Consider the following 24,309-nt stretch of genomic DNA (forward strand, 5'->3'; position numbering starts at 1 on the left):
CAAAGGATCCAAAAAGTGGGTGAGCAACATTTAATGAATCCTGAAAAAGTACATGGAAGATCAGATCACAGTAAGGGTATTCACAGCAAACACACAGGAATTATTATTTTAGTGGTCGACAATAGCTTTAACTATTTTAAGAGAAATAAAATCCAAGTCCCAAACGGATACAATTTTAGAGCTTTATCACACAGATATTACTAAGCAGGTAGTGAGATGGCTTTTTTATGCATCACCACATGCAGTTTACAGGGGGACAAGTTTGTAGATCACTTGGCAACAAATGCTGTGTCATGAGAAAAGAATACAAATTGCCCAACAACACCCACTTTCAGATTACACTTCTGTAATGAATAATTTAGGTAAAGAAACTGAGCAGAATACTTGGAAAATTGATTCCAGTACAAAAATGAAAGGAACAAAATCTAAATGCAGAAACTGTGTACATACTTTCTGATTCTAAGAGCATAGTTTATAAAAGAAGAATAAAGGTTTTCTTTAATTTTTGAGTATCAAATAGTTAAGACAGGGCTTGTCCTGTATGGAAAACATCTGGTAGGCAAGTATAAGAGGGACAGCTCAAAACCAGTATGACGACTCAATCTTTACCACTGCAAGAATTTTATTTTATTTTTACCTTTATTTTAATAAAAGATATACATCTCTTTTACTGGTATTATGCACACCAGAAGAGTTTAGAGACTGATTAAAGACTTGTGAGCGGCTGGACAACAATTTCAAAACCTTGCTCATCTTGGATTAACTAGCCTAAAATGGCAATGAACAAAAATTACCGAATAGCTTTATAGTGGTAACATTTCAGTAAGTTTCAAACGGAACTTGGATATAAACAGTAGAGGCCAGCAGGCGTGTGTCGCAAGTTGTGAGCCATACGTGAAACGGGAAAAGACGAAGAAGAATCTGGCCCGCAAGCTGGATCAAAGCTGATTGGCTGAGCCAGCGGGGGGCGTTATTTGAATTTCAGTCTGGAGTGTGTGGCGTTTGTAGCTTTTCGGGTAGTTATATCGGCTTCGAGTATTTCAAGTTGAGAAGTGGTGTTGAACCCAACAGGTACGTGTACTATTATTTTACTTTTCTAATGAAACATTTTCAAGGGTGAATGTGTTGTTGTTCACGTGTAATAGCTCCTAGAACATGTCATTTAGATAAACAATCTGCAAAGCAAGGACCTTCTGTTCCATTTGGCCGTACGAGTCGTGCATGAAACCTTTATTTTGTGGGGAAATAATAATTATAATAATAATAAAAACTAAACACGTTATTATTTTTAAGCTTCATGTGTGACCTTAGCAGACGTCTCTGTGGAAACCGAGTAATGTTGCTCTAAATATTGTACAAGGCATTCATACTTTTTCCCCGTGCAATTTCTTGTGGATAATTTGATGTCAGTTAGTCACCCATTTGAAATTGTTAATCCTCACTACCTTTTTATTGCCATTTCCGAACGAGTTTTTGCAACAGGACCCAATGGTTCGATCGAATAGATCAAATATTTTATATCAAGGTGGTCTTATCTCTAGCTTTCTCTATATTTTAATAAAATTTGTTTGCTCATATTATAGCAACACTATGTATTAGCTATATAGCGTAGCTTGTATTTTAGCGACTGCAACTTGTCAATTTCCTTGTATACAGTAGTTTTAAAACGCTGTGATTCTTCGCAGGAATATGACATAGCATCCCAGCATAGTTATATTAGGCATTATTTATAATGCCCGTGTCATAATTTTCTGTTTTTCTAAAATGTAATTTGAAACAGTTGCTTGAATGAAGGTACCAGAGAAGATCTCAGAATTGCATGTTGTAGACTGTATAAGAAACAAGAAATTGTGTCAGATTAGAAAAGGGGGACAGTGCAGAGCATGACAACAATGCCACTTAAAACTATAACTTTGTCCTCATTTTATGGTATAACAGCTTTTTATCCAAAATGGATTATATCCATTTTTTAAAATTTGGTTTGTGATGCATTCTAAGGATATTCTTTGTGACTAATTTGTTAGGGTACTTTCACAGATGGGTTATTCAGTCCATTTAAATGGAACTCTGTTTTGTTTTCCCAATTGTTGCAGTTCATTTGTGCAAGTGTGAACACCGTAATCCCACAGAGACCCTTTGGAGAAGGTGGTCTCTGTACGTTTCCAAATGAACTCCTGGTTTGTTTATGGTGTGAATGTGATTTGACCAGGATTCAAGCCAACTGCCAGGTGTGCAGTACACGTTTAAGCTATAAGATGTCCTTTAGCTATGTATGCTTTGGATTCTCAATGTAAGAAGGAACCACTGATGTGCAAAGGTCTGTATGGGCTAGCAACTAGCTGTGAAGTGAACATTACCAAGGCTTTTAATTTTGAGTACAAGATCCATAGAGGCAGGGGTCTGTCACACCAGGCAAGAACCCATGTTTAGGCTGTGTAAAGATACCCCTGAGACAATTCAGCACATAACAGCAGGGTGCAAATGCTAGCAGGCACCCATATTATACAGGAACATCTTTTAAATTCAAGTCCCGAGGTTAAAATGACCACCCTAGTGTGGTCGAGAATGACCAAGCTAAGATCCCATGGGATTTCCAGATACAGACGGACAAACTAGTGATGGCTAACCAACTGTACATAGCAGAGGAAGACAGCCATAGTGATAGATGTAGCTATACTGAATGACAGCAACATCAGGAAGAAGGAACTTGCTGGAGAGGTACTGAGGGCTGAGAGAAGAACTCGAGAAGATGTGGACGATGAGGGTAACAGTGGTAATCTGAGCAGTGAACTCCAGGCTAGGCTAGGCAAATGGCTCCAGCAGATCCTAGGAACAAAAAACATTAAATGACTTTTGACTGTTGGTGTATTCTTGAGAAAGTAATTTTTGAAGATGGAGCTGAAGTAGTTAGTGTCTGGGGGGGGAAAAAGACTTGACACACTTGGATAAGATTGGCACATGTCCTGCTTTCCCTTCTCATTCAAGCAGTTATAAAATGACGTATTCCACTGGCATGAGTACCTTTGCAAACAAGAGCTGCTTCTCATGTGTCAAGGTAGCTTGATGTTTCTAATGATCTGTGATTTGAAGTAAGCCACACTTCCCCTTTTACTTTGATTTTGTCTCAAATGCATTCAATCTACCGAGCATTTTCTTCTGTAATCTGATGATCTTTTCTAGGCCTTTTAAGCTGTTTTATCAGAAGAGAGGGTGAATCTATACCTCCCTCTATACCTTTATTTACCTGGATAAATAAAGTTTAAATAAAATGAAAACAAAATAACTGCTTACCTTGTCTGATAAAATAATAAGTACAGTTACTGACTGAAAAGGAAACTTGAAAGTTTGTTCTTTGTTTTTTGTTTTTTTGTGCCTCTAGTAATGTCCCTAATCTGATATAGTTAAATTGTGACCTTGGTGTTATTCCCTTTGTAATTGTGCCTGTACATTTGTAGCAATGCGTCATAATTTATCTGCCAGCCGTCGGAAGGGTAAAACCCCTCAACGGCGCCCCCAAGTGCCAGCCCAAAGGACCTCCAGTGTAACAGCCCAAAGGACCTCCAGTGTAACATCCCCAAGTCGCAGTGGAGTTCCAGGTTAGAGTAACTTTTAATCTATTTTGTGTGTGTGTGTGTGAGAGCAAGACCGCTCCCCCCCCCCCACACACACACTTTTCAGCACTTAAAATCAAAGGCTTATTTGATTATCAAAGATTTTACTTAATTGTCTTGCTAACAAAATGTATTTGTGGATTTAGGACAGCCTCCTGTTTCCCCCAAGAAGAGGAAATTTCGACCAGGAACCAGAGCTTTGATGGAGATCCGCAAGTACCAGAAAAGCACAGATCTCCTCCTTAGAAAGGCGCCCTTTGCCCGTTTGGTGAGTCTGACAACAGCAGACCAGACACAGATAAAGTCACTGGGAGTCTTTATTTATTTATTCATTTATTTATTTATTTATTTTTATAGTTGAATCAATAGAAGTGTTCTTTTTTTTTCAATGCCTTTTAATTGTTGGAAGTACGAGAAAGAGAAACTACAGTAATTACAAATATGCTCATATATTCTGTCTCTTAACTCGGGTCTTAATGTTAATAACCATTATAGATATCTACTTGTCCGGTACAAAATCTATGTCTCCATCCTCACGATGATAGCATGTAAATAATCTTTACTGTGTTCACAGAATTGAGGCTGAAACTGGCAGCAAAAAGAACCAAGATAAAAGGAGCTGATTCTTTTGTACAATTCAATGTCTATAATCTCTTTGAAGGACACGAGGGAATTTTAGTCTTGTCCTCTTTGGGGCTGATCTAGGACTAGGATTCGGGCATTTGGTGCCATCAGAGTCGATTCTCTCAATGACCTGCAGGCACAAAAAATAGTTATTAAATAAAAAATAAATTAACTGCATAATGCATACAGTCAAATGAAGGACTGTACATATGATGCAGGACCGCATAGAGTCCTGCGAAAAAACTGGAAGAAGTAATGGTGAACTTACTTTCCCTGTTAAGGCAATCCACATTACACCAGGGCCTGTGGTGCTGTCCAATACCAGCCACATTTCACCAGGTCCAGTATTGTTGGCCTATGCACAAAGTAACAGCCAGGTGTTACTAATCAAATGCACTTGATTTACTGATCAGTAGGAAATGTGAGCGCCTCTATGAAAGCAGAGGTTTTGGGCTGCCCAGTAAGAATACTTTATCTGGGAGGCGCTTGCGTCAGCTGGCTTCTTTCATCGTGGAGGATCAGCGGCTCTACTCTGAACCAAACCAAATTACTGAACTCTAAAGCCTGAAAACCCAGCCACATTTTGAAAAAAGATCATATTTGCCGCTTGTGTCTGCAATCTAATTTTTCACCTTTAAAGAGCTAGCAATAATAGTGTTAACACAAAGATCAGGCAGGGAACTTCTCTCACACCCAAGTTTTTGCTTCAGCTACTACCAGAGCTGGACTCTGCTTGGGATGTCAGGACCTGTCAGCTGTCTCTGGAGTCCGGCAGGCAAACAAAGTCCGAACAGTGCTCCTTCTTCAGCTTGACAGCTGTAATCACCTCTGGTGGCCACCATCTCATTCAGGGGATACTGCTACGGCAGACATGTGCCAACATTTCTGAGTTCATGTGCAGTTGTGTTTTTTTTTTGTTTGTTTGTTTGTTTGTTTGTTTTTTTAACAAATCAGTTACATACTCATATAGTTGGTGTTGAAAAAGCATCACTGTCTAGAGGGTTTTTTGTGTGTTTGTTGTGTGTGTGTGTGTGTGGGGGGGGGGTTTCTATGTGACTGAAGCCTCTGTTTCTTAAAAAGATGTTGGTTCTTCCTTTTGATTTAGGTTCATGAGGTGTGCCAAAGCTTTTCTAGAGAAAGCCTTCGATGGCAGGTTTATGCTCTTCTGGCCCTCCAAGAGGTAAGACGCCATCTCCATTAGCCTTTTGATGAATTGTGGACACTTGTAATGTTCACTTGTCTATTTGATACATTTACCTAGAATTACAAGTGTGATGGTGTGCAGTGTTTGTTTGTTTTTTTTGTTTGTTTTGGGGTTTTTTTTGCCTTAAATAAGGCCATTTAGATCGCCATACTGCCATTAGGTGGGGATCAGTTGATAGCTTATGTACCCTTTTCACACAGGTGACTGTGACAGAAAAGTATTCACAGTGCTTCACTTGTTACAGTTTTATCATGTTTGAGCCTGATTCCAAAATGGATTGAATTCATTTTTTACCTCAAAATATTATACACAACATCTCATAATGAAAAAGTGAACAATTTTTGCTTAGAATTCTTGCAAATTTATTAAAAATAAAAACAAAAACATGTACATAAGTATTCACAGCCTTTGTTCAATACTTTTGGCAAAAAGTTACATGTTATACTTTTGTTTGGTATAAGGTGTTTGTCCTGATATGCGGTTGTCCAGTCTTTTTCAAACGTAACGTGCAAACTGTAACTGAGGATTTTAGGAGCTTTTTTTAAGAGTGAAATGTAGCTCTCTGGGTTTTTTATAGTTTCTCGAAGCATTACATAGTCTGACCTTGGGTTAAATTTCCTGGTAAGATTAGTGACTGCCTTGAATGTTTCCCATTTCTGAATAATATTTTTCACTGTACATTGATGGACTTGTTTTAGAAATGGCCTTACAACTCTTTTTATAAACCCACTTCTGAACAGCAACAATTGCTCTCCAAGTTTGTCGCTGGTGTTGTTTGGCTTTCTTTTTGTTAACTAAATAATGTAATTATTTATTGTGTATATTGTGTAATTATTACATATTCCTATTAAGCCATAGTAAAGCTTGCCAATCAAACTTTTCTACATTCTTGTCCTCCCAGGCTGCAGAGGCTTTTCTCGTCTTGATATTTTCAGATGCCAACCTGTGTGCCATCCACGCCAAGAGAGTCACTGTATTCCCTCGTGACATTCAGCTAGCCCGGAGGATCCGTGGGGTGGATAATCTGTAATTCTTAATCCTATAACAGAAATACATTTGTTTCATTTTGATTTAGTTTAAATTACAACTGTTATATTAAAGGTTTTCTAATTGTATGCTACAATGTGGAGAGTTGAGGTTTGGTTCCTTTTCACACGTTGACTTAAAACAAACGGCATCCAATGAAACCAGAAGCTTTTTCATTCCCCCCGCTTTTTTTGTAAACATTAGTGAGGGGTTTTACTTTGCAGAATACATTTAATGTGTTCGTGTGATCACTGTTCTTTTTGTAATATTTGATATGCTGTTAATGTGTATATATTGTTGCACGTTGTATTAAACTTATATTCTTTTTTCCTATTACATGTGCCTCATCTATTTGATTTGGACAAAATTTATTATTTTATTTTAACATACAATGGAAACAAAAACCCACGAGGTTTTCTCAGTTGTGCTTTCACCTCTCAAAGCAATCTGGCTGTCTTCTTTGATCTTGGATATAAGCAAGGATCACTTATTGAATATTTTCTCTTTTCATTTTCTGTTACCCCTGGAGTTATTGGACAGTCATTGGTCTAAAAGAAAGACAGATGTTATATAGTAATTATATAATTATTATTGAGGACTGTGCTAAACAGTGGTCTGTGATCCTGAATTATTTTGCTGTCATTCCCAAAGTGGTAGGCCATATAACATCACAGAGTGGGGTCAGTGGATGCTGACCCCAGTGTATTTACAGCCTGTCTGAAGCAGGACAAGATCCTGGTGTTATGGTAAACAACCTCAGAGCTTAACAACTATCTACACAGTTGGCCTCCCATCATATGTGAAGAAGGTGCAGGGAAGACTAGTCTTGGTCTCTCTAAGACTATGAGTGAGAAAACCAATTTAATCCAATCAGATATTGATATTTTCATATTTGATCCTGCAACATGAAATGAAGTATCAATTTTTACAGTTTTGTTTTTTTTAATCTGTGAACTTTATATTTCATTTTTTTAAACTGGAAAAAGTGTTGTGGTTCAGGGTTGCTTCTCATGTCATTACCCCTTAGTCAGTGAGTGAGACGGTGCAAGTGCATCGCAAAAACTCATATGACTGACAACTGTAAATGAAGCAGCATCTGGCTGCAGTTTAAAGAAGAAGCAGATACTAACTAAGAGGAGAAACCGAATCAGCCCATCTAAGCTGAGGCATTTGATTTTAATGCAAAAGGGTTTATCAAAACACAAAGCATTCATATTTGCCAATTAAAGATAAAATATGAGGCTACAGATGTTTGTTTGTTTTTTAAATTTAGAGCCATTTGGGACCCAAAAGAGCCAGCTCTTCTTTTGGAGTTGTGCCACAAGAACCCCATCACTAACTAACCCATGCTGCAGAACTTTGGAGTAAGTCGCTGAAACTTGTAAATGACAAAAAAGCCCGCTAAGTTGTTGTATTATTCAGTAAGTTCAGTTTATGTTAAAAGGAGGCCTCCCTATCTGAGATATTGATCATGATTTCCCTTTTTGTTAACACTTTTTGTACCTATGCTCTCAATTTTGTCTTGTTTCTTTCTTTTGTTTTTTCTCTCTTTTTTTTGGTGTTTCTTTTTCTCTTATTGTAATGCTCAACCGAATAGATGCATTAATAACGGTGCCTTATATGTTTATATTGTTGTTGACACATAAAGTTCATTGAAAGAAAAAAAATGCGTCAGACTGAGCTCATCATGTGACCGAAAGGGAAGCCAAATGACGAACATCCGGTTGTGAACTAACGTGGCGTTCATTTTATTTCAAGGTGTTGTAATAATAAACTTCTAATTTGTACATGGCGTTCGCGTTGGCATCACGGGAGAGTCCGAGTTTCCTGTGAGAGTCAAATTTTTTTTATATAACATTCGAAATACCACAAATCAGGAAAGGTCCACTATTCTGTGTAAATAAACTCACATTCAGCGGGCATTGTGTTGGTGTATAATATTAATGTGTAGTGTTTTCATCTACAAACAAAAACTTGTTTTTCTTACACCCACAGTCACACAGCTGAATTAGTACCCGTCACTTCTCCAAACCACTATCTTTCAATGTATTTTCATCTATCCTACATGACTTGAACGCAACCTCAACATCATATTCCGGAGGAGCACGGCGAATTCGTAGTTAGTGAAAGCTGCTCGTTTCTAGTTTGTTTGAAGCTAGAGATTTATCGCGCTAGAAATAGAACGTAAACTAAAAACCATGGACTAGTGTGCGACTCTAATGGCTTTTGTACTTGGATGGTGAGAAGGAATCGGGATGTCTGGCACCAACATGGAAACAAAAAGAGTGGAGATACCCTCCAGCGTATTGGACGATCTCTGCAGGTAACTTGATGTTTCCTGGGGACATCTAACACTGTTATTTACTTTAATTTAATTGTTATCACAAAAACCGATTAAGTGGTATCACGATGAACAGAAGTACAAGATCAAGAGCAGTGGCGTCTATGGCGCATGGTATTATCTTTGTAGCTCTCCGTAGCTCAGTCAGTATGTGTACTGTGAACATAGTAAAGGGTGCACTGAATATTATTTATCCGTAGGATGACCACTACATCAAACCGAAATCCACCCTTTTAGAAGGAGCGTGGGCGAAGCACTGTATCACGAGTTAATCCAGTGGCTGGTAACATCAGTTTCAACCTATCGTCGTAGGGTAATGGATTCAAACAATAAAGGCTTGAATACAATAACTTTGACTTCGTGGTAATAATGTCATTTGCTCAATTACAATACCAATTTGCACGTCTCCCATAAGTTTTGATTTGCTACCTATATCTAAGGCACTACACCCTTCCCCACTGTGAGTGGGAAAGCTTGAAAAGATGAACGAGTATTGACTAATATGTTATTACGGTAACTGAAAAACATCTGACGACTTGGATTCGTATCTCACACATCTATAGGACACTAGTAAATGACATGGCACTAAACTCAGTATAAAAAAAAAAGTGGGAGCTTGAATTAAATCTGATGACTGAGGAGAGGGCCTGGGGTATTGGCAGGATATGAAAGGGGAGAATCTTATTATTCTACAGACCCAACGGTGTTGGTGCTTAGAGTAAAATGCTGTAAGAAAAGAGTACATGTTCCTATTGTTCGCCAAGAAGCTTTTAACTGTTAACTGGAGGAACATTGCTACTAGCACTGATCCAGTAGATACACAGACTGAAACACATTTACTTAACAGCAAATCAAAGCTGTTAAGTATATTTGGTTGATTATACAGCCAAATATGGATACATATGTCTTAAGATGGACTCCAGTCATATCACACTTGAATGCCTAACTCCCTAAATATAACCAGATGCTCAACAAACAAAAACAACATTAGAATTAAATAGCCCTTTGTCAAGGAAGGTTTTGGTAATATATGTTCAGTGTTGTTTACAAGAATCACAAAGAAAGCACCTCTCAGCATTAGCAAAGTTTTTCTCATTTTCCCATGCAAACTGTTTGTCTGCAGTTAATTTGTTAGAATCTGGTTAATGTCCTTCCTTTAAGCTTTAAAATGGAAAAAACGCAACATCAAGTAACAAGACACAGTACAAACATTGAGTTGCAGAGCAACACAAAGTATAATGACAGTACTGTGAAAGGAGAAGCTCTACATACAGTTTCTGGTCCTAATCCCATTTCTTTATTTGTGCTTCCCCAGCCGGTTCATCCTGCACATCCCCAGTGAGGAAAGGGACAATGCTATCCGAGTTTGCTTCCAGATTGAGCTAGCCCACTGGTTCTACCTGGACTTCTGCATGCAAAACACTCCAGGAATTCCTCACTGCGGGATAAGAGACTTTGCCAAAGCTGATATCCTTACATGTTACAGAGATTTTAAATAACTTGTGATTTAAAAAAAAAAATCTGTTTTTTATAATGTGTATTACTTTTGAAGGCATTTTTTATAATGACAATAGGCAGTGTAGTTGTCCAGCACCTCTTCAGATGATCAAATGAGGTGTAGTTGCTGTTTATGTTACTTCATTTTAGCAGAGATAATTTTTCTTGACTGCTGCAAACTGTTCCATCACTGTCCGTTTCTGTTGCCTCACGGAGAGGATGTGCAGAAAGTTCTTGAGCAGTGGAAGGAGTACAAAATGGGTGTACCCACTTATGGTGCAATCATTCTAGATGAATCCCTTGAAAATGTGAGTTGTTGTATACTCATGCACTGCAATGGCTGTGAATTCTTTTCCTCTGTTTTAGCCACCGTGTTAATTAGTGACAGTATTGTATTTGTATGTTGAGATCTGGTAGCACTTAGAGAAAACAACTCCTCAATATGGCAAAAAATCTCAGCAAGTGGTGTGGTAATTAGTGTGGAAGTGGAATATTTTTATTCTGTGGACCCTATCGTTTTGGTACTTGATTCTTAAGGAAATCTGGATAGTAGATTCTAGGATGGGTCTTAGTTTATTTGAAAACGTTTTCTAAACTTCCAGTATAAAAAATGGTATTGACTGCAACAGATTCTTATAATTTAAATGGTAAATAATGTTCCTGGGTTTGTAGTGGGCAGAAAAATGTATTGAATATTTGGCAGGTGCTTTTTGTTTGAGGAATTAAAATCCTCTTTTTAGGTTAGCATGCATCACACAATGACTATAGATGCGTAGTAATGTGGTTTGGCTTCTACATCAAAATTGCTACAGGCCTGCTGTGCTATGTTTTTCATACAAAACCTAGATGCCATGCTATAATTGGGATGCTATAACAATATGTAGTATAGAAATGTTGTTGGATTACTGTGTCTGCAGTAATGCAACGCACATGCAACGCTGCTATGATGTCTGAGATGTTCGATGAGGTAGGTTCATGGCTGGTAGTTGGATAGGGCCAGTCCATTCTGGGAATCCTTGAGTGTCGGGACTTTCCGGCCTTCAGTTAGCCATTCTGTTTGTGTCTCATCCATTAGCAGCTGGTTCATTTATGCTGCCAGGCACTCATGAAGCACAGTTAGCTTCTTAAGCCTGTAGGTGTGGATCATATCTGCACCTGGTGCTATCCAACTCTTCATGCTTGACTCTTTCTTGGATGTCTCCCACTGTGATATGGATAATGGACCCTGTTCAGGGATATGTATCAATTCATTTCAAAGCCTTTATTGTCACTGCATTTGAAAACACAATGACATTTGAATCACATCACCCGGTTGGCAACCAAACACACCCAGATATGTGTCTCACATGTAAGCAGTGTGAACAAATAAATAAACAAAAAGTAGGAAAAAGATTCATTTAAATGTGCATTGTAATAAATACTAAAAATGAATATTTAAAAAATCTCCACTTTATTCATATTGAGAACAGATTTGACACAGTAAAGTAATTACACTGACTGTAGTTATTGCACTTGAACTGTTTTTGTGTAGTTGTTTTTGTTCAGGGTTATTGCCTGTGGGAATAAACTTTTGAGCCTACTGGTTCTCGTCTTCAGAGACCCGAGGGCAACATTTGGAACAGGTTATGGCCTGGATGTGAAGAGCCAGTGACGATTTTTATGCCCCTGCTGATGTAGTGTTTAACTGCAATTTGCCGAAAGGATGAGAGGTGGCAGCCAGTGACTTTTTTTGTGTGCTGTGTTTATGATGTGCTGTAGTCTTCTTTTTTTTTTTTTTTGTCTGTGGATGAGGAGCTTGCATACCACACTGTGATGCAGTATGATAGCAGGCTCTCACCAGTAGCTCCGGCTGCAACTTGTTTCTCTTCAGGCTCTAGGGAAGTGCCAGCACTGCTGAGCTTTCTTCACTGTGGCAGTGGTGTGAGCAGTCCAGGAGATGTTCTCTGCTAGGTGGGTTCCTAGGAGTCGGAAATCCTGGACCCTTTCTACAGTCTCCGTTGATGTATAAAGGGAGATGGTCTGCTCTGTACTCCCTGAAATCATTGATGACTTCCTTCTTTTTCTTTGTGTTGAAGGTGAGGCTGTTCACAGAGCACCAGGTGGACAGCCTCTGGATGAGTCCAACTATGTTGGTGTCATCTGTGAAATCTATTATGAAGTTAGTGGCGTGGATTGGTGTGAGTCATGAGTGTATAGTGAGTATAGAACCGGGCTCAGGGCGCAGCCTGTGGGGAGCTGGTGATAGGTGTGAGTGTAACACACAGAAATTAGTTGAGAGTGAAGGAGAGGTGGGGGCCGAGCTTTACTGTTTGTTGGCAATCTGGGGGGAATTTTTTTTAATCCAGATGCAGGTATGAAGGGGGAGATCAAAGGCAGACAGTTTGTTTATGAGTATGTCTGTGATTAGTGTATTAAAGAGCATTCGCACATGGTTTCTCCATTTGATTTTGCCTGTGAGTGAACTGGTGTGGGTCTCAGGATAAGGCTTTGGCTGGCTTCTGGCTTTAATGCGTCTTAATACCAGCCTCTCAAAACACTTCATAGCAACAGTGCAACCTGTTTGTAGTCAGTCAGGCTGTCAGGGGTGGATTTCTTGGGCAGGGGGAGGATGATTGCAGACTTCAGGAAGGGTGGGATGTTGGCTTGTGCTAAGAATGTGTTGAAGATCTTTGTGTAGACTTCTGTAAGTTGGTCAGAACATGCCTTGAGTAGCCTACCCGGCACACCATCAAGGCCGGCAGCTTTCCTCTGGTTCACTGCACTAAGCACCTGTCGCACTTTGTGCTGTTATACAGCGAGGGGTTTCATGCTGTTGTCAGATGGAATCAGTGTGTTCCGGCTGGGTCTTTTTTCCTCACACCTGGCAAAGAACTGATTTAGGTTTTCTGCCAGGGAGACACTGATATTTTGGGGAGAGGGGCTGCCTCTTTTGTAAATTATCAAGTGTATGAGGCCTGTGAACACTCGTGCATGTGTTTGGTGAATGAAAAGAATTCTGTGTGTTTCAACTTACTGGTCTTTTGTTTTATTTCAATTTCAGGTACTGCTTGTTCAGGGCTACCTTGCAAAATCTGGTTGGGGCTTTCCAAAGGGGAAGGTTAATGAGGATGAAGCACCAAATGACTGTGCAGTTCGTGAAGTAAGTCAGGCAGTTCTTATATCAATTTAAAGAAATAAAAGTCACATATCTTAAAATGGCTTTAGTTCTTATTTGATAATGATGGTTGCTTTCCAGGTGTTGGAGGAGACGGGTTTTGACATCAAGAACCGTATCTGCAAAGATGTTTACATAGAGCAGAAAATCACTGACCAACTAGTGCGGCTCTACATCATACCAGGAGTGTCCAAGGATACAAAATTCAACCCCAAAACTAGAAAAGAGATAAGGGTAAAAAAAACCAACAGTTTTTCTACCTTTCGGTCCAGATTTATTAATGTCTTGAGCTTGTGCAAAGCCTCTTTTGTCACTTTCTGGATGAAAATGAATTAAAATGCACTGAATAAAAAGGAGGGAACAGAGAAGCCCAGAGCTCTCTCCTTATCCACCTCCTCCAGCTCTTAGCTGACACCTTTTTAGGCCAGCTAACAGGTGTAATCTCTCCAGTATGTCCTGGGTCTATCCCTGGGTCTTTTTCTAGTAGGACACACTCAGAACACCTTACCAGGGATGTTCATATAAGGTGGTTTAGGGATCGTAGTCCTATCCTCAAACCACTTCAGCTAGTTCTTTTTGATGAGGACGAGTAGTGGCTCTACTTTGACTCCTTTCTGGATGACTGAATTCCTCACTTTATCAATAAAGGTGGGGAGAGGAATCGAGCACCCATTCTTCTAGAAAACTGGGTCCCAGTTGTCCAGTTCCTTGGAATTGTTAGTCTGCCTGCATATCTATTCCGCTTATCATTTCTTGCACTTGCACTACAATCAGCAGATTTCAGTTTATGTGTCAGAGGAGGAAAATAAAGAGACATATGGATATTTATTTTTATTACACAAAAGGACAAGATAAATGGTAAAGTGGAAAACTGCATCCAGGACAGAAACAACTGCATTATGCTGCTAACACAATTTTGGTTCTTTGCAAGCATCTGCCAAGACAGCATGCTAAAGCTAAGCTAGGTGTGAAGCGGCAGGAATGAGAATTAGCACCTCCATGTCTGAGGCATGGTTCTCAGCCAGAAAAATGGTAGTGTGCCATCTCCAGGTAAGTGACAAGTCACTGCCCCAAGTGGAGGAGTTTAAGTATCTTGGAGTCTTGTTCACGAGTGAGGGAAGAGGGGAGCAGGGAAATGGCAGAGAAAATTGGCCCGCTTGTGCAGTTATAAATACACTGAAATGGTTTGTTGTGATGAAAATAGAACTGAGCGAGAAATTGTCCATTTACCAGTTGATATATCTACAACCCTCACCTATTGTCACAAGCTGTAGATAGTGAACAAAAGAGGCTGTATTGTTTTTGTCCACTGCTCCTGCAAACACCCTTATCATGTCTGTCACACTATATGCACTAGTCTTAACAGATTGCAATGATCATGACTGTGTTTATTAAAAATTGAAAAAACCTTACTCTCAATGGCTTAGACTATTTGCATTTGTGGCATTTTGCTAATTCACCCTACTGTCAACTCGCTTCAGCTGTAGTCAGTCATCTGTTAATGTTTGTGAAGATTATTCGGTGTTGCAGTGAAGCAGAAGTTTTCTGGTCCTTGATCTGTACTGTCTGTAGCTGACAGAAATGTTTACACTTTCACTTTGTTTTTGCTTTTTGTTTTGTTTTTTTGCTTTTCTTGTAGAACATTGAATGGTTTCCTATCGAGAAGCTTCCCTGTCACAGGAATGACATGACACCAAAGTCTAAACTTGGACTTGCCCCAAACAGGTTTTTCATGGCCATTCCATTTATAAGGTGTGTTTCTAGAAAACAACATCTAATCATTTTTATTGTCCATTGATAGTTTTCAGTTATAGCAAGGTATACGTTTGTTTTCTTTCTGGTAATAAGATGAGCAAATAAATGTCACTCTTGTGTCTGTCTGAAATTCAGGTGAAATGTGTTGAGCCCAGCTTATCGTAAAGACTTGAAAAAAAAGGTTGCACTGACACTGGGCCGATTTTAGTACTTATACCATATAATACTTCTACTTCTACCAGCACTTCCTAGAAGTTGCGTGCTAATGTGCTCTCTTTAGTCTCACCATGGAATTGTGAAGAGAAGAAATGTCAATTTCTTTGTCACACTAAGATGATCACCATTACTCTTTGTAATACAGTTATTATTGTAGCAAAGTAATTTCAAATATCAATATACGATGGACGAATAAAGTATTTCTCATCTCAGCTCATCTCCTTTAACACATCCATGGGTTTGGGTACTCCCCAGGGTCAGAATGTCAGTGCGAAGATGTGGTTTCATGTACTGAGTTTAAATATTCAGTGAAATTGGCATGAAATCCATAATAGTAAATGAACAAGTTCATGGAGGGAGAAATGGATCAAAAGTAGCAGCTGCTCTGAAATCAGTATGGATGTCAGAGACGATCTGCTCTTCAGGGCCATCAGATCTGAAAATAGAACTAATGATCCTTACCCATATAAGTTAGCCTTCTTTTTGTAATTTGGTCCAGTTAATGCATATTGATCAACCAGTTGTGCATCCATGAAGTCTGTCAAACCTCTGAACTGTCTAAATAAAATTTTGCGTCTTGTTTGTCATGTTTTTGATTTTATGTCTAATGGCAGATCTTCTGCTTTACTTGTGTAGACCACTGCGAGACTGGATTAGCCGGAGGAAAGGCGAGTCAACAGACAGTGATGAGGACTTTGCAAACATCAGCAACATTCGGTAAAAAAACAAACAATTCTGCAACAGAAATCCCACACGGTAGTCAGTTCAAGTCAATTGTATTTATATAAGGCCTAATTACAAAATTTTTTACCTTAAGGCGCATTATTTTATAGGATAAAGACCCTGCAATATTAACCCTCGGAGGGTTAAGCAGGTTTTATAATTTTTAAATCTATGAGTCTGGTAGGGTCTGCTTGGGTCCCTGTTAGGTTAATTTTGTTATGCGATAGTGACAGCAAGGGTCAACTACTTGGTTTTTTGATTGCACAGACTCGTCTGTAGAAAATTTACATCACAATCCCCCAGCTACAAACACGCCCAGGCAGTGGACTTCAAAGAAGTATGACAGGAATGACTACTCAGCTGTCGGATCTCCACCCGTCTGTGTTCATGTCCGCACCAGGCTTTAGAGAGAAACTCCAACAATCAGCCAATCCCCTATTACCAAGCACTTGACGAAAGTAGGAATTCCCTTTTAACAGTAAACCTCTGGCACAAGCAGGTTCAGGGAGGGGCAGCCATCTCTCATGTCAGGTATCACCAACTCTGCCATTCCCGTCAGCTCTACCGAGATTTATACCTTCTGGGAGCTCGACACATTCGCCTCAGTCCTAGCAGCAGGCTTTTCTAGTTTTACCATTTACCATTCAAAGCATGAAAGACTAAAAGGCATTTTGACCCATTTATGCAGAACATTATTCCGTTTCTTAAATAATGTTTGGGTTTTTTTGTCTCCAGGTTCTTTGGTGTCCTTAAAAAATCTAGAGACATGCATCCACAAAAGCCCCCCTATGAAATTGAAAGTTTTCACCTAAAGTGTTTTTTTAACAGAGCAGGTTTATTCTTTATTCTTTGCTCTACTGTGCAATGATGTGCTTTAGCCTTGTGATGCTCAAACCTTGTGAAGTCAAGTAAAAACAACTGTTGATGCTCACAAAGAAGGACATGGATTTTGTAACAGGCTTTGTGTAATCTTAGCCCCAAACAGACTCACAGACTATTTGGGCTCACAATGCAGATTTTACTTTATTTACAATGCGACAGTTCACAGACCAGCCAGCTCTGATGTCCTTGACTCTCCAACTCTCTGGCATGCAACTGGAATAGCCTTCCCTGGTACTGCCCCTGGAACCCACTGCACACCCCTCTCTGAGCCACAGAACAACCCCATAAAAGATGTGCAGTTATCACAGGACTTAGAGTAAAAAAGCTGGAGTGAGAAACATCATCAAGAAATTCACGGAAAGCCACACACTCAAAGTAGACAATCACTAGAACTCTGCATAGGAATGGACTGTGAGGTTGCATAATAACGATAATGTTGACACTCTTAGTTTTTGGAAATATTTGGGAATTTTTCTGTCTCTCTGAGATGGGCAGACTAAGCAATTTACCATCATGTGCACATAGAGCACTGAGAGTACTCCATGTGGGCTCTCAATGCTTTTAAAAGCATTGTTATGTTTATGTATAAACATAAGCAAATCAAAACATGAAATGAAATTCAGTGAAATTCCCACACTTTCATACATTGCCGCAATTTCAAAAATCCAATTTCTTTTTGTTCTTCCTTCTGTCTCATAGGTCAAAATCTCGTCACCTCCCAGGTAGCGATGCCTTTCCAGGAGAGAGCTGGACAAAACACAAGCAGCAGAAAACTTTGGGCCAGTTTGAACTGAACCAGGTTAGAAAAAGACTACAGTCAGTCACCATGTGATAACAGCAGGCAGATAATTAAAAATGAGGGAAAGAATCTATCAGTAAGTGTAATGATTCTTTCAGCCTATGTCCTCATAGAAAATGTATGTCTCAGCAAGTCCAAATGAGAAAGATAAACATGTATGAACAGGCATTTGTTATGTTCTAGTTGCATGTGGAGTACTCAATGTGATTCAGGTCCAGACTTTGCCAAGGCTTTATTAAATACGTCTGATTTAAATATATTATTAATTACTATATAGGTATAAGATGGAAGTAGAATCTGTCATTTGTTATTATAACCACAGTCATCTCATAAAATCTGTTCTTTACTCTGTAGAAACCAAATGTGAAAGGCAATGGGAAGAAATTTCAAGACTTGCCTTATATGAAGAAAGGCTCTTGTGACAATGGAGCCAGCAACCAGCAGGTGAAAACCATATTAGTAAGTGCCAAAACATTTTTGGTCCAGATAGCGGTTTTTAGTAACCAGAGAAGCCTCAGACATTATGCTGACATTTAAACCAGAAAAAGTCTCAAGATCATCAGTCAAAAACAGCACATGCACTTTCTGCTGGTGCAACTTAGCTAATATTAAGGGTTTCAGATGCTGTTTTTATTGAATATATAATATTAGTAAGCATTTAAATTTGGCATCATGTAAATAGTTAATGAATTACCAGCATCACACTCTTTAACCGATTCTACAGAAGGAAGATAAAAGACTTCAACCGCGAAGACTACAAGACAGTTTTGAAAGAGGTATGATTTTTCAGCACTCTGACATTCTATTTGGTCGAAAGCCTTTACATAGATCGAGGGTTTATTTCTACTCATTTGACCAAAGGAGCACTTAAAAAGACAAGATATTCCTTTCACTGCAATTTATCTAAGAGCCTTCTGGACAGTCAGCAATGGCAAATGCTCCTTGCATCCTTCATATCACATGTTATTAACACTGTTAATAAAATGCATGTAATATATCATTATCTAATGGAGTAATGCTCACAATAGGAGTGTGTGCAATAAATCTAACTGCTTATAAGTAAATTTCATCTGAATCTATTGAAATAATGGTGATGTGGTTCTCAAAGGCAAACAGTAGTTATGTAGTCATCCCTTTGACCTGAATGGTTGACCATTCACTCTAATGCATCAAGTTACGTATGGAGCAATAATTTTATTTGGTGTGACAAATGATTTTTAATTTCTGTGCTTTCCATTTTATGCATATAAAGATTAATTTAATTTAATTTAATTTAATTTAATAGATGATGACCACTGATAGCCTCCAATTGCCACATCACACAGTTAAACGGCTTTTTTTTTTAACAGATGCAGCTCCAAGCAGCTCCTGCGGTCATCAAGAGAGTAGAGATTATGAGCCAATGCTGTCCTCTAAGGCTTTCCTACATTTCAGATTTGACAGAGACGCCATCATGAAGAGTTTCGATTACTGATATCGTTGATGCTGATCTGTGCCTCCTCTGTAACGTCAAACCTTGAACTCAAGAGACATTCTAAATTAAGGATATGAGTAAACAAGGGATATTAAGGATGTAACTAAACCATCTCCTTCTCATCTTGACTTGCTTTTTATGTGCATGTGTGTTGCCTTTCTCACTTCAGAGTAAGTTTTCCTGAAAGAGGTAAACCATAGTAGAGGACTACGCAGGTAAATCAGTAACTTTTTACAGGTAAATGATGTTTTGAAAACATTTACTTTGAACTTTTAAGTACATTTATGATGACAGTAAAAAGTGGGAAATTAATCCTTAGTGCATTTGGCCAGCGAATCTTTTTTTGAATTTGTCATGTTATATTTTGGTTTTAAGCTATAATATATTCAGATAATAGCTTCCTCCAGTCATTCAGTTAAGTAGCAAACATTTTCTGCACGGTGTCTTTTAACAGTGAAACTGGCTTAATGATATTACAGTGTTCTTCAGTTTTTTTCCTCTCAAGAAACTTTAGATTTTATGCAGAAATATAGAACTTTGTATAACATCTTTGAATAATGACTTGGGAAAGAAATAAAGTTGTCTTTAGATTGAATGCCATTAAATTCATGTTACTCTGTCACTGTATCACTCTATGACTGCCAATATTAAAATCACTATATAAAGCTGATGATTGCAGATCCAAGAAGTGAAAAGGTCTGCCATTATGAGAATGACCATGAAGCAGGATATTTCTTTTATTTTTGATTAGAGTTAGCTGAATCGAAGACAATTCAAATGAAAAACATGGAGGACTGCACAAATATCTTCCAGTTTAAATACGAAATTATAAGTGAATTTCACATTCAGTTTAATTAGCATCATGGTAGTGCAGCACTTATACACAATAGTTTTAATTTTGGTGTCATGTTTGCATTTTCACCATCAAATATGTACAAATGTACAAAGATGATTTTTTCATATATCATTAAAGCTCAATCTGACTGATTTGCGATCTGCTTTAGACCTGTGTTTCTCAGTCTATTTCGAACAGTCTTAATTATAGCCTTTTACCACATCTACCATGTTTTACCATGTTTCCTGTGATATTTCTTAACTGTAAAAGTTCTCAGTCATAGCAACACTATCTGACTGCTATGGTATTCTGTTGGCATGAAAACTGGAAAAGTTTGGGTTATTTACTTTGATGGAGGATGGCACCATTGAGCCACTAGATCAGAAAACAAAAGCAAGGGCAGTTTTATAGATTATAGTTTCACTGAGAGTAACTGTTTTCAAACCACATCTCAAGCAGTTCTCATTTTCCTTGGAGGGATTATGCACTTGCAGATGATTTCATTGCATTTGATGTATTTTCTAGTAAAGTGAATCCCTGGGACTTACTTTTACCATTGACTGTAATTAATTTTGGGGTGTTTTGACTTTAAATGAGAATGTTAATAAAAACTTTTTTTCAGTCTCAGAATTTAACTTACTTAAAATAAAATCATACATCAAGAAATTCCCTTCAATGTGGTCCAAAAGTCCACTGCCCTCTCTCCTAAATATCTCCATACCTCCTGTACCTCCCCATGCTGTATGTCATCTGGGCCAACTGCCTTTTATCATTCTCTTCATAGCTGCTCCTTAAAAATTTCTCTGCATTTTCCAATTCGTCATCTGTCCTCCATCTGTCCTCGCTCTCTCATCTTTTCAACACTCTCTTCACTTAGCACACTTAGCACATTTCCATCTCTGTTCTTAACCACCTAACCTGCTACATGTCCTTTCTAGCTCAGTCTCTCTGCTCAGCCAATCAATACAAGTCATTTTTCTGTTCCTCAGTGTCCACCCTTACATGCAACTCAGTGAAAGCCTTGTACTTTAAGTCTGTCACCCCTCCTTTCGCCATGCATATAGCATCCCAGTAGTCCTTTCTACTGTATTAGGTGTTTGCCCTAAGTAGTACAGCTGTACTTCCCATCAATCTGAAAAATCTTGCCTACCACTACTACTATCTACTCCATTTAATCCTCTGGGTTTGATATGTGTGTGATCCTCAAGTTTGGGTCCTCGACCCAGAGGCCTGGGAGTTTGAACAGTCTGTACAGTGTCTTAGCTGCTCTTAAAACTACACTCTTCTGCACAGAGACCTCTAATGTTGTGCCTGCAATCTGCTGGAACCACTCTTCTAGATTTGGAGTTTTAACTTCTAATGCTGCTGTTACCACTCTTGAGTGGTAACAGCACTCACTTCCTACTTTTTCCAGGCTTGTTCTGTGTGGCTTTGAATTTGAATATTTCTGACAGCTCAAACCTTTACTGTGTGTGAATTGGAATATAACTTTTAACTTGATTTGAGTTGTGAAAAATGGCATCCCCAAAAATCCCAATTTCAACCCTATTAAAAATTTGACTTTAAAGCTGGGTCTGTGCTGGGGAACCAACCAATTAAAATCAGTTCTGCCAAGAACCACCAGAGAAACTTTTTGATGGCTACCAAAAGCATCTGGTTGAGGTGCAACTACTGTACCTAAGAGACATTTAATAAAAAATTCATGGGGGTGTTATATTTGAACCTGTGTATATACTTTTGACCCTGTGAGATGGCTCAGTTTGTAAGCCTGGGGGGCTCCCAGTCTGATGTGGTGGTTAGTAATACTGGGGAACCACAAGGAATGGTCCTATTGGCATTCTTGTTTACCTTGTACACCTCAGATTTCCGTTACAACAGTTAAACATGACACTGCAGTAGTTGGGTGTATTAAGGGTGGACAAGAGTGAGAGTACAGGAAGCTGTTAAGGAACTTTGTTGAGTTCAAAGAAATCACCTCCTTCTGAGTGTCAGCAAGACAAAAGAGATAGTGGTTGACTTCAGGAGGAAATAGCTTGCTGCTGGCGTGGAGGGAAGGGGACAGCATCAGTGCCAGAGATGCCAGCAGGATCAACAAACTCATCTGCAACCCTGCATCACTGGTCAGAATTTGGAGGTGTTTGAGTCAGTGATGGACAGGAGGTCACTGAATAAACTGCTCTACATCATGGACATCACTCCCACTCAACTCCACACTTCTCCTTCACCCTCAGACCGATTCGCCGCCATGAAGAACGCTTCAGAAAATCATTCTTGCCGTTCTCTATAAAGCTCTGTGGTAATTCTTCATTCTGTGACTGGTGAATACACATGTTAGACATAGGATTCTAAACATAATTTGTATTATACCTTCGTGCAGCTATGTTTCTTTGATTTATAGATTCATTAAATCACTTCTTTCATACATTTATCTATCTATAAAGCACGCATGAGAAATAACTTGAAGGTAACATCAGAAAAATTTCTTGGTGAAAAATACACATCTATGTAACATATACATAACACCTATATTCTTGAAACAAACGGTTTACTTGAATTTTCAGCCTTCGGAGCCATGCTCCAGTCCAGTAGGCGGCGGTAATGCTAATAAACTCAAAAGAAGAAGAAGACACAAAAACACGGGTTTAAATGGATCAGATTAGCGGTGGTCTAAGGTTTACATAAAAAGGAAACTCAATTCAGCTTTGGCTTCTTGCGTATTCATGTGAATCATCCTACTATGTGAATTGTTGAGACTACAGTCGAACGTCTTCACTAATCAAGGTACGATATAATTTCTAAATTCGTTTTCTGTCAGGTTTGGACCTACAGTCAGCTACATTTTATGACGATATTCCTTTCCTCTTAGCTAAATTATTTCTGTATTTGGCCACCAAAACAATGAAACACTTAAGCCACTTGTTAAGAGGGCTCTTTAAAGCAAACGTAGCTAACCGAAAGACTGCTTTGTCTAAAGTTGTAAGATGCTTCTCGCCGAGAACTGCACCTGTTTCGTAGTTATATAGCATGCTAGTAATGTAGTGGTAACCTTTATGCTAGAAGTTACACGGCTTACACAAGTTGCACTCTTTGGATAACTTTTCAAAAATAAATCAAAAGTAGATTAGTATTGATGTCCCAACTTCACTGTTTTTATGCTTTTTGGTGATGTTTTGGCAGCATGTCAACGTGTCCAAAGGTTTCAAGTCGCAGCTATGATATAAGTAGAAAGCAAGAGTAAAAGTCGTCTAAAATGTATTCCAACTTCTGGTCAAAACAGGTATAATCTTAGCCTACCAACACTGTGATCCACAAGCACTACCCTATGCCGAGAACTGTAGTTCTGTAGTTCTCTCGGTTATGATTGAAAATGTTTAAACTCATTAGTTGTGGATGCTACCTTTACGGTTTTGTAATTGGCGGGAAAGAAAATTGTTCGAAAACGACATGTTCTATCTCCAAAGAAGAGTCTCGAAGCATTCTATGACTGTGAGTGGCTGAAACAGACCAAACCATAACTAGGTAGGGCTGGCGCCACTCGGGAAGCACAAGGGATCATGTGTCTGGTTAAAGTTTGAAGGTTCATCTACGCCAAAGTACAGATCAGGATGAACGATTTCCATAAGGTCCAATACAATCGTACTGCAGTTCCACTCACCACAAAAATCATCTGTTGGTTATATTGCCATTTGACTTTTTTCTGATACTGATACTCACAACAGCGCGCGCATAAACTTAAGAAATCCAGCAGCATAACTGAACCGATGAAAATGAATCGTGTCTTTATTTTGAACAAAATAATAGTATGATGGTGCATTATGTTGAGCAGGCACCTGACTTTGTAAAGCTGTGACGATCACCAGTTAACATGGGTGTGTTTCATAAATCAGTAACAGGTATTATACAGCTCACAGAGGGAGCAAGATGTGGCTGACCTGTGGACTCGTGGGAAAAACGTGTGCTTGCGATTTATGTCACATAAATGCATATATATGAAACTTCGGACTCTATTGATTTTTATTTCATTCATTTTAGTCATGTTTTGTATATGTTAGTAAATTAACAGCTAGCTTAATGTACTTAACACCTTATCTTTTCTGATATCTTTCCTTTTTGAAGCACCCAATAGCAATACCACCTCACACAGCTAGATGGAAATACAATAAACAAA

General features: G+C 38.7%; 2 protein-coding genes across 3 annotated transcripts; both read left to right on the forward strand.

Annotated features, from left to right (window-relative positions):
* The first annotated feature begins 919 nt into the window (after window positions 1-919).
* cenpa (histone H3-like centromeric protein A) lies at window positions 920-6,801 on the forward strand. The gene is made up of 5 exons (XM_086301608.1): window positions 920-1,071; window positions 3,456-3,596; window positions 3,758-3,879; window positions 5,341-5,415; window positions 6,341-6,801. Exons 2-5 carry the CDS (start codon window positions 3,458-3,460, stop codon window positions 6,467-6,469), a joined length of 465 nt encoding a protein of 154 aa, XP_086157734.1. The 5' UTR covers window positions 920-1,071; window positions 3,456-3,457; the 3' UTR covers window positions 6,470-6,801.
* A 1,402-nt stretch (window positions 6,802-8,203) lies between these two features.
* Window positions 8,204-20,764, forward strand: dcp2 (decapping mRNA 2). Of its 2 annotated transcripts, none has more exons than XM_086301610.1 (11): window positions 8,204-8,788; window positions 10,122-10,273; window positions 10,484-10,611; window positions 13,344-13,442; window positions 13,539-13,691; window positions 15,097-15,209; window positions 16,065-16,145; window positions 17,733-17,832; window positions 18,187-18,276; window positions 18,557-18,608; window positions 19,182-20,764. In XM_086301610.1, the coding sequence occupies exons 1-11, from the start codon at window positions 8,721-8,723 to the stop codon at window positions 19,304-19,306; spliced, it is 1,161 nt and encodes a 386-aa protein (XP_086157736.1). In that variant the 5' UTR covers window positions 8,204-8,720; the 3' UTR covers window positions 19,307-20,764. The 2 variants fall into 2 exon arrangements, with proteins under 2 accessions (XP_086157736.1, XP_086157735.1); XM_086301609.1 differs by having other exon boundaries at window positions 8,207-8,788; window positions 18,187-18,291.
* Window positions 20,765-24,309: the final 3,545 nt, after the last annotated feature.

This window comes from Aulonocara sp. 'chitande type north' Nkhata Bay, linkage group LG7 (genome assembly GCF_057382095.1).
Source record: "Aulonocara sp. 'chitande type north' Nkhata Bay isolate Kocher_YH1m ecotype deep benthic linkage group LG7, A_spYH_male_GT1.1, whole genome shotgun sequence".
NCBI lineage: Eukaryota > Metazoa > Chordata > Actinopteri > Cichliformes > Cichlidae > Aulonocara > Aulonocara sp. 'chitande type north' Nkhata Bay.

Excerpts from the sequence above, each read along its gene's own strand:
- cenpa (XM_086301608.1), top strand. The coding sequence starts at position 3,458 with ATGCGTCATAATTTATCTGCCAGCCGTCGGAAGGGTAAAACCCCTCAA. Across the intron at positions 3,597-3,757 it reads AAGTCGCAGTGGAGTTCCAG|GACAGCCTCCTGTTTCCCCC; the intron begins GTTAGAGTAACT and ends TTGTGGATTTAG. Across the intron at positions 5,416-6,340 it reads CTCTTCTGGCCCTCCAAGAG|GCTGCAGAGGCTTTTCTCGT; the intron begins GTAAGACGCCAT and ends TTGTCCTCCCAG.
- dcp2 (XM_086301609.1), top strand. The coding sequence starts at position 8,721 with ATGTCTGGCACCAACATGGAAACAAAAAGAGTGGAGATACCCTCCAGC. Across the intron at positions 16,146-17,732 it reads GCAAACATCAGCAACATTCG|GTCAAAATCTCGTCACCTCC; the intron begins GTAAAAAAACAA and ends TCTGTCTCATAG. Across the intron at positions 17,833-18,186 it reads GCCAGTTTGAACTGAACCAG|AAACCAAATGTGAAAGGCAA; the intron begins GTTAGAAAAAGA and ends TTTACTCTGTAG.